This window comes from Panthera onca, chromosome B3 (genome assembly GCF_046562875.1).
Source record: "Panthera onca isolate mPanOnc1 chromosome B3, mPanOnc1 haplotype 2, whole genome shotgun sequence".
Lineage (NCBI taxonomy): Eukaryota > Metazoa > Chordata > Mammalia > Carnivora > Felidae > Panthera > Panthera onca.
Window position 1 is genome coordinate 11,544,550 of NC_138344.1, and position 14,715 is coordinate 11,559,264.

The 14,715-nt window shown below is 55.6% G+C and overlaps 1 protein-coding gene and 2 long non-coding RNA genes across 3 annotated transcripts in view; 2 read left to right on the forward strand and 1 right to left on the reverse strand.

Moving 5' to 3' along the window:
• Window positions 1-1,902: 1,902 nt before the first annotated feature.
• On the forward strand, window positions 1,903-3,666 carry LOC145715552 (uncharacterized). The gene is made up of 2 exons (XR_014137772.1): window positions 1,903-2,075; window positions 3,142-3,666. It is a non-coding gene; the product is annotated as an uncharacterized LOC145715552 (long non-coding RNA).
• A 3,415-nt stretch (window positions 3,667-7,081) lies between these two features.
• On the forward strand, window positions 7,082-10,978 carry LOC144616732 (uncharacterized). Its single transcript, XR_013556430.2, has 2 exons — window positions 7,082-8,513; window positions 8,843-10,978. It is a non-coding gene; the product is annotated as an uncharacterized LOC144616732 (long non-coding RNA).
• Window positions 10,979-12,638: 1,660 nt separating this feature from the next.
• The window catches only part of FAM174B (family with sequence similarity 174 member B), a 35,868-nt gene continuing 33,791 nt past the window's right edge, over window positions 12,639-14,715 (reverse strand). Inside the window, exon 3 of the mRNA XM_078448980.2 lies at window positions 12,639-14,459. Coding sequence (XP_078305106.1) covers window positions 14,456-14,459 — 4 coding nt within the window. The 3' untranslated portion in view covers window positions 12,639-14,455. The remainder of the gene's footprint in view (window positions 14,460-14,715) is intronic.

Here is a 14,715-nt window from a genome sequence, read left to right on the forward strand (position 1 = left end):
TTGATGAGCAGAGTCGCAGAGAAGAAAACCCAGAACGGAAAACCCAGCTCTCAAATCTGCTCTTGCCTCGAGGGCACTGGGATCCAGATGAATCTGCTTAGAAACTAAGCTGTGATTCCGATGGGCTTGTGGGCAAAAGTCACTGCCCAGCGCCCACCACAGTCTGGGGCCCTACTGAGCACCCCCCCCCCCTTCGCCAACCACTACCCCGAAGGCGTACATCCCCAGAGCAAAGGAAAACCAGAACTGAGCCAGCCCTCCATAGGCCTGTGGCTTCACTCCGCGCCCTCTGGTTGACTCAGGGAACCCCAGGCCTCGAGCCTGCATGATGGTGGCCCCAGCCCTCGTACTGCCAGCAAGCGTCTGTCAGAAAAGCAGGGAAAGTCTTCTCTGGAAGAAGGTTAACGTCACCCTAGGCCTCAAATCGTTCATACACAGGAAGAGCCATCCTTGAAATCCGGGAACTCCTGGCAGGCCACCTCCCTGAGAAGGACACGGAGGTCACCTCACAAGGACACTGGAGTGCCCGCCCCACGGGGCAGAAACATACCTGACCGCTCCCCATGCTGTCACGAGCCCTCACTGCGCCCTTTTCTGGGATGAAGCTGGACCCAGATGCAGGTTCTCTGTGACATCAGAGCTGCGTGCATGAAGGAGGCCCCTTCTCCATAAGAGAAATGCAAAAACTTAGAAAACTGAAACCACTAAAACCCATCACCATCTTTTCCCCCAGTCTTCTTTGCAAGGAGCCAGGAGGGTTTGTTGGGAAGCAGGTGGCCCTGCCGGGGGAGGGTGTCTAACACTGGGAAAAGGGCTCGGCCTCTTTGAGAGGAAAGTACCCCTCTTCGATGGGCTCAGGACACATCCCACCCCTTGGCCATTTCTCCTGAGGCTCACTCCCAGGCCTCCCTTGTCCCATCCCCATCCCTTCCTGTCCCTTCGGATCCAATTGAGGGCCCACCACTGCTCCCACCCCTTAGAACTCTCCCAACAACGGAGGACTTTCATCCGCTTGACGTCTGACTTCTCTTAGTACGAATTCCACAGACACCAAAGCCAAGACTGTTATGTCCACGAGGGTGTTCACAGTTCCCAGAACACTGCCTAGCACAGAGGAGGGCTCAGCCGTTTGGTTTTTTGTTGTTGTTTTGGTGGGGTTTTTTTATTTTAATTTTTTCCCCAAGCAAATGAATGAAATCACAGCATTTCCTGTGAAGCCCAGAGACTCTGAACAGCCAGCTACAGGCCTTCCCCCGGCCTTTGCTTCAGGGGGACTTCCTCCTCCTCCTCCAGGAATACTGGGAGCCCTTCTCCTTATCTCCCTTCATTTTCCTCTTCTTTTGTCTCCTCCTTTTGTACGAGACTTTTCAGGAGCCTGTGTCCTCCAGCGCTTTTAGAGTAGGACCCTTCTAGGACAGTGCTGCTCGACTCTTTTCCATTTTAAAAACACTCCCAAATTCATTTACCGGCAACGTCCTCATACTACCGTCATTGTCGCTATCAAAAGTGGTCACTGCCTCACTGGTCCCAGTGGGAGACCCCGTACTGAGCACAAAGAGAATTAACAGTCTGTGTCCACCTGGAAGCTGGAGGGAACCTCACGGGGAAGGCTGGGCCAGTGAGTGTTCTCTGATGATGTCACAGATACATCAACAAGTGCCTGGGGAGGGAAGAGGGGGGAGGAGGGCAGGAATAGCTGTGACACCTTCCTAGAGAAGTAATGATATGGGCGGGGGGAGGGGCACGCGGGAAAGGGTTTGATCAGTCCTTGTGGTAGAAGGTGAGGGCCCCAGAGCCTGAGGGCACAGGGAACAGGGTGAACCCACTACTGCACGGGACGAGCAGGGGGATTTGGGATTTTTTGGTTGGGGGTTGTGGGGAGGGTGATGGGAGCAGGGCGAGGCAAGAGGGCAAGTAAAAAGAGTGTCGTTGGCAAGAGTAGGAGGCTGGACACCGCTGGCCTGGGGCCAAGGGAACATTCCAGTGGCAGGGATGGGGGACAGAAAGAACGCTTACAGGCAGGAACATCCAAGGCACCCTTGTAAAAGTGTGTGCATGTGTTTGCGGTGCACAAGGTAAGGCCTCTCAGGAACATGCCCACGGCCTCCAGAAAACCCAAACACTGCCTCCACGTCTCTTATGTGATAGAGTTTTGATTGCACCTGGCACCCAGGGTGATGTGGCGAGGGGAGCGCAGATGTACAGAAGGCAAAAATCAGGAGGCAAAGACGACCCCGTGGTCACAGGCCCCCAGGCCTCCAAAGAAAGCCCACGACGGTGGGATTGTGCCCGCCTGAGCTCCTTAGATCTTAAATCTCACCGGGGCCTGGACACCTCAGAGAATAAAGCTCTGGGGAGACAGGGCCGTGGGTTGGTAGGCCACGGCACCACGTAAAAGTGGGGCTGGAACTGGACCTTGACTGGGGGGCGGGGCGGTGCAGGTGACATGTCGCGGAACCGCACACGGGCACTGACAAAAGGGCTGTTCAGGGACAGGCAGGGGGCGGGGGCGGGGAGGGTCACGGTAGAAGACGGAGCAGCCTTCGGAGAGACTCCTAAGCTAAGTTAAAGAGTTTGGACTTTTAATCTGTTGGCAATGGGGAGGCAGTGAAGCTTTATTGACCACAGAAGCACTTGGGTCAGAGAGTGCTTGAGACCACCCCCCAAGGGTGGTGTTTGGGCTTCAGCCCCCCAGGCTCTGCCCCAGGGTCTCTCAGAGAGCAGCTAGGAGACTCCACAGGAGCTCAGACTGTGGGAAGGAGGGCCTGGAGGGGAGGAGGGCCACCAAGGCCAACAATGGCAGGGGAGGTGAGGAAGTGACGAGAACCTGAGAACCCACAGCGAGCAGCTGGTCAGAAGCAGGGAGGGGAGAGGAGGGGAGGAGGGCAGACATTGAACCAAAGATGATGCGGACGACCTTGATGCTGGGGAGAGGTCTGGAACCCCGGGGGACCCTGGCGAGACGCGGGTGGGGCTTGGGGAGCACAGGCTGGCAAAGGCTCCAGGTGAGCACACACGGGAGGGAGGGAGGGAGGCAAGAAAACCTTGACTCACACTGCTTTTCTCAAATGCAGACTTCCATAACACATGTTCTCTGTCTTCTCAAGTGCACAGAGGCTTCAGGCCATCTTCCTGCCTTAGGAAAGGCATCTGCGTCTCACTGGACAGAGACATGCGCTGCCCCAAAATGCCCACTGGGCACCACTCACACACCCAGCCTGCAGCACCGGCAGGTGAAACAGGCAGCCCTCCCCTCCTCGTCGCTCACTTCTTCTGGGGGTCAGGCCGGGGGCCCAACACCCTGCTGTCCTCCTGACCCCACTGTCTGCCCATTTGCCTTTTCTCTGACACTCAGGTGCAAAGGAAGCCCTGAACATATCTGCAGTACCCCAGGGGCAAACGTCTGAAATTCTCACCACCACCCGCCCCCCCCACCAAAACGCTGAAAATGTTGACGATCTCCCAAAGAGACAAGTTTGCCAGCCTCTGGCACGAGCCTCCTGACTCTACCTCTACTTGCAAAGTTCGAACCTGTAACCTTTTATCTACTGCAACTGAAGTTTTCCGGGCACTTTCTCTTTCTCTTTCCTCTGCATCTATTTCTTCCTCGGGCCACTTTGTGTCACCGCCTGGTTAGTTTCCAAATACTCTGCTCTATTCCTCCTCTCCATGCTCATCATTTCCCTGGACAGTGGGAAACTGCCCCATTCGCCATCTTTCTCTCCCAAAAGTGAGCTCTTCGGCCACCCAGGCGAGCGAGCGTCTGGCAACGTCTTTTTACGTTTGAATCCTCCCCTGCCCCCAGCCCAGCCTCCCCCGCAGTGCTGACAGATTCCCCGCCCCCCCCCCCAAAAGCGCTGATCTGTCCCTGCCATACCCGATGACTGCAGGTCCCAGCCATGGCCCGTTTTCCCTGACACCTGCCTGTGTCACACTTGGGAGGGTGCTGGGACCCAGCTGGGACGCCAAGGTGAGATCTTCTCTGTGACAACCCAGCCTTCAGTGTCCAATGGGCTCTCAAGGGCTTAGACCTTCTCGTTTCCAAATGGAAGCTTGTTTTTTTTTTTCACTTGTAGGTTGCTGAGAAGGAAAGGAAACTGTAGTATAGTGGCTTTGTTTTGTTTCTTAAGTCTTTTCTGCTCACGAAAAAAAGCCACATGTTCATGTGCTTTGGCACCCAACCCTCCTACTGGGCTGCTTCTCAGACATCAGGGCCATCTTCCTGGCACCAGCCATCCAGGATGGTTTCCATCCTGGAAACCTCGTTCCTCCAAACAAGGTGGCCCTCGTGGGCATGGGAAGGAAGCCATCACCCCATTCAAGTCCCTGCTCCCGGCCCTCCTGCAGGGCGCCGGGCCTCGGTATCAGGGATGGTCTGTGGAGTCGGCACATGGGACCGTCTGGCTGGGACCTCCGTGAGATTCTAATACAGAGGGCATCATTGTCTCTGGGGACCATTGTGGAAGAGGGGGCAGGTCAGAGGTGACCTCAGAAAGCCGAAGAGTGACAATGAAGCAGGGTACAGGAAAAAAGCAAGCTAAACCCTTGCTCTTCAGGATGTGGTTCCCTGGACCGGTATCTCTGGCCTCCCCGGGGTGCTTATTGGAAATGCAGAGTCAGGCCACAGGCCTGCGAGTTCTCACGCGTCTTCAAAGCTGTGTGGCCTTGGCCTTGGTGGACCTCACAGTGGTCCCCAAGTGGGCCTCCTGTGGGGCCCGCTGGCCTGGCTGTTGGCAGTCCAGGGCCCGGCTGCCATCTCCCCGCTCTGGGGACTCTGGCACCCCCACACAGAGCACCCAGCTCCAGCACTGCCTCCTCCCAGGGCAGGCACTTTCCGGCACAGCCCCCAGACTGAGAGATCATACCGCCAAGCCCCAGCAGCCACAGCCATGGTTGGTCACAGCCAGTGAGGTGGGGCCACCGCTCTCCCCAGTCCTTCTCTGTCCCCCTGAGGACGAAGTTCAAGGCTTTCAGACTCCTGAGTCCCTTGGGTCACCGAGCTGCTTTCAGGAAGCACCTTATGGTGCTTCCCTTTGGTAGCCCCACATTGTGAATCTGAGGTTCTTTATAGATGGCCCATATCCACTCTCTGCCCCGAGTGCAGTGGCCACACCCTTCCCAGTCGGCACATGGGTCAGGTGTACTGTGACCGCCCCCCCCCCCCACACACACACACCCCGGCACCCTCGCCTGGACAGGGTGGGAAAACAATGAGGCACAGGTGTAGAAGAAAGAACTGGAAGAAGAGGAGGGGCCTCCTGCTGAGTCTTGCTTAGGGCTCTGGGTGCAGGTAGCCGGGCCTCAGAGGGAGCTTGCCCTCCTGTGGAGGCAAGAGTTGGAATTCCCATAAACTCTAGGACCCCAAGTCTCCTCAAGTGTACGTAGCACGAGGACACTGGACTCCATGACCCCAAGTGACAAATCCCCCCATGTCCTCCTGTTCCGCAGTGCGGGACCCTCTGGCACAGACTTCAGGTGGGACCTAGGACCTAGTACCAGGACAATTACCAACACCATGGAGCTAAGCTAAGCAAAAGCTTTCAACAGAAAACTTTGACATAGAACTTAGTATATACTACCACAGAGGTGACTGTCTCAAGTCAGTGGCTGAGGGACAACTAGATGGAAAACCGGTAAGACGGAATCCAAACCTCACACAACGGCTGTTTTCAGGGCCAGGCACAGCCCAAGAAGACTGGTGGTTCTGAACCCAGCGTGCACATCAGAACCACCGGGGGCTCCTCGTGGGGCGATACCTATAGGGGGACAAGGCTGGCGGAGCTCTGAGGGGTTGGGGGGCTTCAGCTCACTTTGGCCACAGAGCCCTCCCTGGGCAGGCTCCACGTGGCCGGCAGCTGACCCTCCACGGGCTCCGGTCAGTGAGGCACAGATGGCCACTGAGTGGCCGTCCACCAGGGGAAGGACAGAAGAGGGTCAGGACCACACACAACCCAGTGGTGACTGTGGGCCCGGCAGCGAGCCGAAGCCCCCTGGTCACACAGAGGTAAGGACAGACAGCGGTGGGCCAAGTTTCGCGCTCACACAGGCTTCAGCCTCCTCTTGGCCAGGCTGAAATAGTTGGAAGGGGCATAAAGGGGAGGAAAGAGGAGGAGGAAAGGAAACTAGCCATTATCTGGGCTCCACTTGGGGGCCAGTGCAGACCCCAGAGGCCTCGCTCCCTGTACCTGGTGCTGGGGCCTCTCCCCTCCTCAGCCAATGGAGATTAGGGACAGGGTCACTCGGTGGCAATCCTACAAAATCCAATTCTAAGGTTCCCATTTAAAGAATTGTCTTAACTATTTACGGACGCACCGGAAACACTCATCATATTGAGTCTAGGGGCGCCTGGGTGGCTCAGTCGGTTGAGCGTCCAACTTCAGCTCAGGTCACGATCTCACAGTCAAGTGAGTTCAAGCCCTGCATCGGGCTCTGTGCTGACAGCTCGGAGCCTGGAGCTGCTTCAGATTCTATGTCTCCCTCTCTCTCTCTGCCCCTCTCCCATTCTTACGCACATGCTCTCTCTCTTTCTCAAAAATAAACATTAACATTTTTTAAATAAATAATTGTCTTAAATATTTATGGATGTCAGAAATGCTCATAATAGCAGCACCAAAAATGCTCATAATACTGAGTGCAAAAATCCAGTGCTATGCCACAATGTTGTAAAGAAGAATGTGAAGGTCACCCCCACACAAGTCCAGAGGTCACTCATCATCCAAGCAGAGCTGGTCCCTCCCTTGTCAGGGCTTCTGAGTCCCCACCCCAGCCCCCAGTGCCTGTCACAGCCCTTTCTTCTCCATCATCCCCGAAGTCCTACATCTGGTCTTTTTCTAGACTCAACTTCTTGAACCTCCCAACTAACACAGAGCCTGGCATAAGTGGGCATTCAATAAATGTTTGCAAATGATGAGTGGATAAATGATGGATGGAGGGAAGGAAGGAAGGAAGGGGGGGAAGGGAAGAGGGGAGTGAGGAGGGAGGGAGGGGAGAGGAGGAGCCGGAAAGGAATGAAGAGGAGGGTAGAGGAAGGGATGGAAGGGAGAAGGAGGGGAAGGGAAGGAAGGGAAGGGAAAGAGAGAAGGGAAGAAGCAGGGGAGGGGCGGAGACAGGGGTAAATTCAGAGGAAAACACGACCAAAATGTGGAGGGTTACTATTCTCTGGCTAACTTATTTTACCTCCTTTTCAATTACTTCCAAAATGTCACCAATTTTTTTTTAAAAAAATCACTTTTATAATAAATCCACTTTTTATCAAAATTCTATTTAAGTCGTTCTGAAACGTTTTCTCGTAACATTCCAAGTCCTATTTTAGGTGAGTCGAGAAGACACTGGCACTAGGTGATGTCTATATGGTGGCCACGTGTTCCAGAGCCAATACTGGAACACACGATCCACAAGTTCCCAAATGCTCAGAAAAGATACGGAACGGAGTAGCTGGATTCTGGGCAAGACCCCCACATCTGAGGAACAGGCATGCCCCTCGAGAAAGAAAGTAGTACCCCTGGGGGCTGTGGGATCCCTTGGGACGATGGGCCAGTCTCACCCTGAGGTCGGCTGCTCTGAAAGGCCCATGGCAAGGATGGAAAGAGGGAGACGTTAAGGAAGAAGACACCCTACCCGGGTCCGATCTTCCTTCCAACCTACTTTGCGTCCCCAAGGCTGAACTCATTCTGCTTTTAGGAAATCACTCTCATCCCACAGGAGGAGCTGGATTTTCCAGGTAGACAGACCCTCCAGTCCCCACCCCACCCTCCCTTCTCCCCTCTGCCCAGGTGCTACACCTGTGGACCCCACTGTCCCAAGCACGAGCACCTGTGGCCACGAACGCCCTGCCCAGGGGGAAAGAAAGCGGCCTCAGGAGAGCCCTAGGGGCCCGCACCCTCTCTGGGCCTCTGGAACCGTGTGGCTGCAGCGGGACCTCCAGGCAGCAGGCCCTGGTTGGAACATGGCCTCCCGGGCTGGGACCGAGACCCAGCACCGGGTAGCGACGCAGCACTGTGCACAGCACTCGGGGCTTTGGACCTGGGCACATCCACTACCATACTTCGGTTCCTAGCTTGTAGAGCAGAAAGGATACCAGAAGCTACTTGAGTGGTGCTGGACACATGAACACATTAGTGCTGATGACACGCCCACTTTGCAGCGCCCCGATGAGGCGGGTGCTACTGCGCCCCTTTTACAGATGAGCAGAGGGGCTCGTGGGGAGGTCAGAGCAGTGCCCCCGAGGTCCCGTGGCTGGTAAATATTAGAACCAGGACTCGAGTCTGGCTCCAGAGCCTGAGCTCGCAAGACGGTGTCTAGAAGCTGTTTAAAGCATGACCAATAGTAGCTGATGCTCTGGTGTTACAGATGTCTTAGTAAAGCAGAGGGTGACCAAGGTGGGGCTCTGTGTGCCAACCGCTTCCCTCTACTCTACCAGCCTTCCAAGACAGAAGCATGTCTGGACCATTCACCTCCGTGGCCCAGCAGACCCCCCATCGTGCCTCGTGGCTCCCTGAACACCTGTTGCACAGGTAATACAATGACACATTTATCGGGCACCCACCATGTGCACCTTATCTCATTCAAATGTCTCTCTCCCTCCCTCCCCCCCCCCCCCCCCCCCCCCGCCCAACACTCACGGTGTGGGCAGCTGAGAACTGCCTCAGCCAAAGGGTCCAAGCTAGGTGCTGGGCATCCCCAGGCTGGCCTGCCTGACCTTGCAGCCTCTCCACGAGCGAGGGGTGAACGTGGAGGGATTCTCGAGGCAGAGCAATGTGCCCCTGGGGTAGCTTTCAAATGAAAATGAGATGATCCCATTTCTATAGCATACAATTCCGTTGTTCTTCACTTTCTATTCCAGAACGTGCCCAGCAATTATTTCCACGGATAGTGATTCCAAGTAAAATAAGGAGAGGAAAGTACACAGCTGCCCTCCAAGACCTCGAGGGACTTGGGAGGGAGAGTGAGGGCATCAGAAAACAAGGGCTGATGTCAAGGCCAGCTGAATCAATAATGGTCTCACATCTTATAGTGAGAGAGTCATTATAAAGAAAAACAACGCTATCTCAAAACAGTGGCAATGTCAAAGCACAACCCTACTACATCTTTGATTTCCAAAAAAAAAAGGAGACTGGGAAGATCCCTTGTGAACCCGACTCCAATCTAGCAAATGGTCCATCCTAACGGCACGGGCACCCAGAGCGGGCTCGTCATCACGTGTGGGCGTCTGCTGGTCTCCCCGCCATTGGTTCTCATGTTGCACAACAAGGCTCACAACAAGGATGGAGACCACACACACAGTTTTCCCTGATGCGCAGCCGGTGTCAGTCCCCCAGACTGGGCCCACCCGCTGCCGATGTCTGCTGCGTCCAGGTCAGGATTTCAGCAGAGGGTCCCGGCCCGCAGCCTGTTCCCCTTCTCTTGCACCCCCGCCTGGTCCGCATCGTGAGGGGCCCCGTGCACGCCTGTGGACACCGCAGCCTGCACACCCCCATCCCTAGCTGCTCAGCCAAGGTGTAGGCACACCAGGGGCTCAGGCAGGACGCCCGGAAGCCAGGGACATTCAGGCAGAGAATTCAACCGTGAGATCTGAAAAGGGAAGGTCATGGGCCCGTGAAGAGGCCACAGACAGAAGGGGGCCTTCCAGAGTGTGGGGTGCCTATTGGGACGTGTGCCTTTCAGTGTCCTTGACCCAGAGCTCAGACGTCTTAGGCCATCCCGCGAGTAAGCTGCAATGGCCTCTGAAGAGAAGCTCCCTGCCTCCTTCCCTCAGGGGAAAGTGCTAGAGAGCCCAGGAGACTCACAGCCCAAGATCTGTCCCCTTTAACCAGCAGACCCCGCAGTGACAAGACCTTCCTGATCCTGGTCCTCTAGAAGACCAAGACCATCCCCAGGCTCCCCACGTGGTTGGCCACACTCCCAGGCTGTTAAGGCACTAGGCCAACAGGAGACTTGTTTTCCAATGGGGATCCCGGGAGGAGGAGGTGTGGCTCTCGATGGGAACAGCCCAGGGTCCGTGGGAAGGACAGCGGAACCCCGAGTGGGTTCCAGGAAGGACACCTGCAAAAAGGACTCTCCAAAGAACTGAACAAGAGAGTGGATGCAAACGCACCTGGCCCACAGGAGGGACTCGAACGCCTCTGGTGACGTGGCTGGCAGCAGCGACATTGTCTTGAGTGACTCTGTGCCAGGCACCTGCAGCGTGCGCTTTGCTAGATCATTCCTTTGATCACAACAATCAGCGGAGCTTTGCTCTCATATGGCCGTTGAGAGGAGTGAGGCCAGGATCCCCCAGCTGGTCAGCAGCCAGGCCAGGAATCGCACGCGGGTCCGTCCATCTGCCTCCCAAGCCTCCTTCCCAGTCCCCACCCCCCGCCACACCATGCTCAACGCCTCAGCTGGTCTTCCTGCAGACTCTGAGGAGAACCTCCCACACGCCTACCTGCCCCCAGCTCCCAGGACAGGCTGGAGGTTAAACAACGCGGCCAAGACTCCAGGCCCCCTGCTTTGCCAAAACCCTAGAGCTCTCTGTGTTCCTGTCCCGTGTGCAAAGCTCCTGGAAAACCCATCCCCAGGAGGACGAGCTTGCAGATAAGCCAACCAACCACACCCAGAAAAGTGTCTCACCTCAGCACATTTTTTTTAAGTTTATTTATTTTGAGAGATACGGAGACCGCGCTAGTGGGGGAGGGCAGAGAGAGAGGAGAGAGAGAGTCCCAAGCAGGCTCCACGCTGTCAGTACAGAGCCAGACGCGGGGCTCGAACCCATGAACCTGTGAGATCACGACCTGAGCCGAAACCAAGAGTCTGATGCTTAACCGACTGAGCCACCCAGGCGCCCTTCACCTCTGCACATTTTGAGTACAGTTTACAAGGAGACCCACAGCCAGCTACTTGGTGGACCAAAGACTCGGGTAGCAATATAGGGTACGGCTCACAACCACCTGAGTCTGTCTGGTTCCCAAAAATCATGCAAAATAGACCCTGTTTTCACTACTGTGTGTGTGTGCCCTTGAGTTCACATCAAGTACTCTTGAATTCACTCATAAAATCACAAGAACGTTTCAAGATGCCAGCACTACCAGGCCCAAGGTCAGCCCCGGCCCCCACCTGTCTCAGCAGGAGCCATCTGGGGGGCTTCCTGGGGGAGACCCTTTGTCTGCACTGGGGGAGGGGGGGCTGCAGCAGACACCTCCCCAGGCCCCAGAGCTCGCTCACCCCTGGCCCTGGCGGTTTCAGAGGATGAAACCACCTGATTGCCTAAGACAAGACCTAACCCCGAGCCCTCAGAAGACCCAGGGAACTGTTAGTGGGGAGAAATGTACGGAATACTGGGTCCTGCAAATTCATGGTTCCGGGGCCCTGGGAAGAGGTGTGCAGGGGGGAGGGGGCTGCAGGCGGCTCTGTCAGGGAGGACTGCCCGGTGCCGAGTCCCCTCCCCTGCCCTGCCCTCCCCTTTTCTCCAACTCCTTTCCCTCCCCTTCTCTCCTCCCCTCCCCTTCCCTCTTCAGGAAATGACACCACCAATGTCCACTCTGCTGACACAGTTGCCACAGTCTCACCGGCAAGTCTGGGGCATGGGCACACCCTATGCCCTCGGATCTTGCTCTTCTGGATCCTCTCCCCCTGATCGCACTTAAATGGTATCCAAACACAGGAATCCCACTGAACAGGGCAGGGAGGGGAGACAAGACTTTCAGGGACGATGTGCCAATTCCTTACAACACGTCATTTTGCAACAACGCCCCAAACTTTCCCGCATACCCCCCCCCACCTGCCCCGGCCACAACGTGAGAACAGCCATATAATGACTACGTCCAGGACAGCACACACGGGCGGTAGAGGGAAGGGGTTGATAATTATGAGTCTCCTTTCCCTTCATGCTTTCTGTAGGTACCGACGGCACACCGGGAAGGGCGGGTTTTCTTTGTGTAGAAGGGGGCGCACTGCGGGGGTTGATCCCCAACTGAATCCCCCAAAATAGAAGGTTAGGTGAGGTATCGGCCAACCCTGGGGGCCTCCTGCCGAGTCTGGAACACGCCTCCTCTCTGCACCCCCAGCCCGGCCCCTCCCTGGGTGCCCACAGGATCCTACCCCACAGGAGACCCTCCGCCACGGCACCTTCCCTGCAGCCCTGCTGGGAGAAAGAACCACCCCGGACGACTGCAGCTGCAAGAGACGTGAAGAGCAGGGCAGACCGCCCCCCCGCCCCCAGCTTCTCCAGAACGTCTAAGGACACCACGTGAGGACAGAAGCAAATAGCCAGCTTTCCTTCCTGGCGCTCACTCGGGCCGGCGGACCCAGCCTGGACTTGGCCCGTTCCTGCCCCTCCAAGCCAGGTAGGTAGGAGGCAATAACAAGCCAGCACGTTCTGACACTCTCTTCTCTGGAGACACCCCCAAGATTCTCCAAAATCCCCGTGGCAGCTCCCAGGAAATGACCAGATGTGCCTACACGTACGTGCACAAACACCGCACGCCCGCCTCTCCCCAGCACCATTCCCGTTCTCAGCTTTTCCCTAAACCACCAGGACCAGGTGCCTCCCCCTTAGCCCCCCGCCTCTGCCCTCCTCCAGGCCTTGTGCCCACGCCCCTGATCACCAGAAGGCACCTCGCTGGCCTCCGGCTTAGAAAACATCCAAAGCGACGCACACATGGGTCATGCCAAAAGGGTCGTTTTTTGGTTTGTTTTTTTTTTTAATTTTTTTTTTATTTAAGAGCCCGCAGTGCTGCAGCTCTGGAATTGGGAAGGTCATTCCTGGCGGCCACACCTGCCAGGCCCGGCGGAAGGCACCTGGAAGGCGGCACCGGGGTTTCTGTGTAAGGCGGAAGAATCCGGCTTCCCCGCACAGGGTTCCAGTCCCAAGGTTCAGAGGGCACACAGCTGCTAGGCGCCGGTCCCACTGAGTCACCGCTCTGGCCCTCGAGTACCCTGTGGGGGGAGAGGTAAAGCAGGCCCGCCCCAGGGACAAACAGGGCGGAGAAGAGCAGGAGGAAAGTCAACAAAGGACATGCGAAAGAGGGAACAGAGGCACAGCTGGTTGTACAGGCAGGCTCTGCACCACACCCTTGCCCCAGCAGTCTCCCCAGACACCCCCCCTCTCTCCTGCAGAGGCCATCACACAGTCCCGATAGCCAGGGACTGGGGAACCCGTGGACCCCGCAGCACTGACGGCCCTTCTCTGGAAACTGAATAACCTGAGAACAGGCGAGTCAGAAACGGCTACGGAGTTTTCACCCACAGCGGTGGTACAGGCCATAAGCAGGCAAAGTGCACGAACCCTGCAGAATGCCAGAAGAGAGGGGATAAAAAACGCAAAACCCCTCTCCAGAGAGAACAGAATCCCAGAGCCCCAAAGGCACTGCTCAAGCAGCTAATCTCAACCTCGGGAAAAGAGCAAGACGGAAGGCCTCCATCCACCAGAGAGGTCAGCCCAAGGCCCTGTTTCCGGAAGCCAGCACATGTCTGGGCACACAGCTCTGAAACGAGCCAGCCCCCCCCCCCCCAAAACCCCTGATCCACACCTTCAGGAGGGGCCTTCCTGCTGTCACCTCCTGAGTCCCGGTGGGTGTCCGGTCCAGCCTGGCCTAGAACAACTTCAAACGTGGTCCCCGACACTGTGCCTTTTTCAGGCAACCAAATCCCCATCCCTCTGAATCACCACGGTGATTTTCTAAAATTACATTTCCAAGCCCCAACAGTGTAGAACAGGGCAGAGAAACACACGGAGGATGTTACTAACCAAAGGCTGCCTCGTGCTGTCTTTTCCTCCCAGAAAGGGAGAAGTTATTTCACATGTGCACACGCGTGTGCACACACATGTATGCATACACGCACATACATATAGGCTTTTCCCTGATACACAAAATTCTTTGTGAACTAGCTATGTCTAATTCTGCTGGACCCGTTTTTTGAAAAAGGAGAGAAAAGGAGCCACAAACACCAGTATATTTCTGCTAGGGCTGGCTGGCTCTAAACATTTCAACTTTGAACTTTCACATAGCTGTCACCAAAGGCCAGAACTTGGCCAAACCCAAAAGACCACTGAAGGGTCAGACGTCTAGAATGTCGTAGATCCAGGAGAGCAGAATATCAGAAATTAGAAGCTGAATATCCTCTAGGCTTTTTTTTTTTTTTTTAGGTTCCTGTTAACTTCTGATCTCTTTACTTTTGTGAACAGTTGCCTTAAAGTTACTTTGTTTAAGTCAAAATGTTTCTATCCCTTGCCCCGTAGCAAGACAAAAACCCTCTTGAGGAAGACAGGGTGACATTTTAAAGGGGCATCCAGAGGGTAGTAGAGGCGACTCTCCTGCAGTGATATTCTGAGCTGATGTGCGACACACACAACTGTGCCAGAGTTTCATAGTGTTTGTTTTGGTTTCAACATCTCAGACAAGACAGCTTCCAGATCCTTCACATCCCAGGCTGCAGCTGACCAACGTTCCACAGGATGCCAACATGCTGGATATAGATTTTACCTAAAAGAAAAAGAAGAACCAGTCAATGCCCTCGGCAGAACCCTGCATCCATTCTGACCCTCACAGTCTCTACCCTATAGGTCACACTCACCCAACCACAGGACCTTTGAACATGCTATCTGGAAGGTAACTCCTTCCGTTCCTTCAGCTCCTTGCTCAGGATCCTAGCTCCCCATGCAGACCCCCTAGTACAGAGCTGCTTTTCTCCTTATACTTCTCCTTCCTAGCAGTGCTACTGGTGTTTACTCCAGGGCTC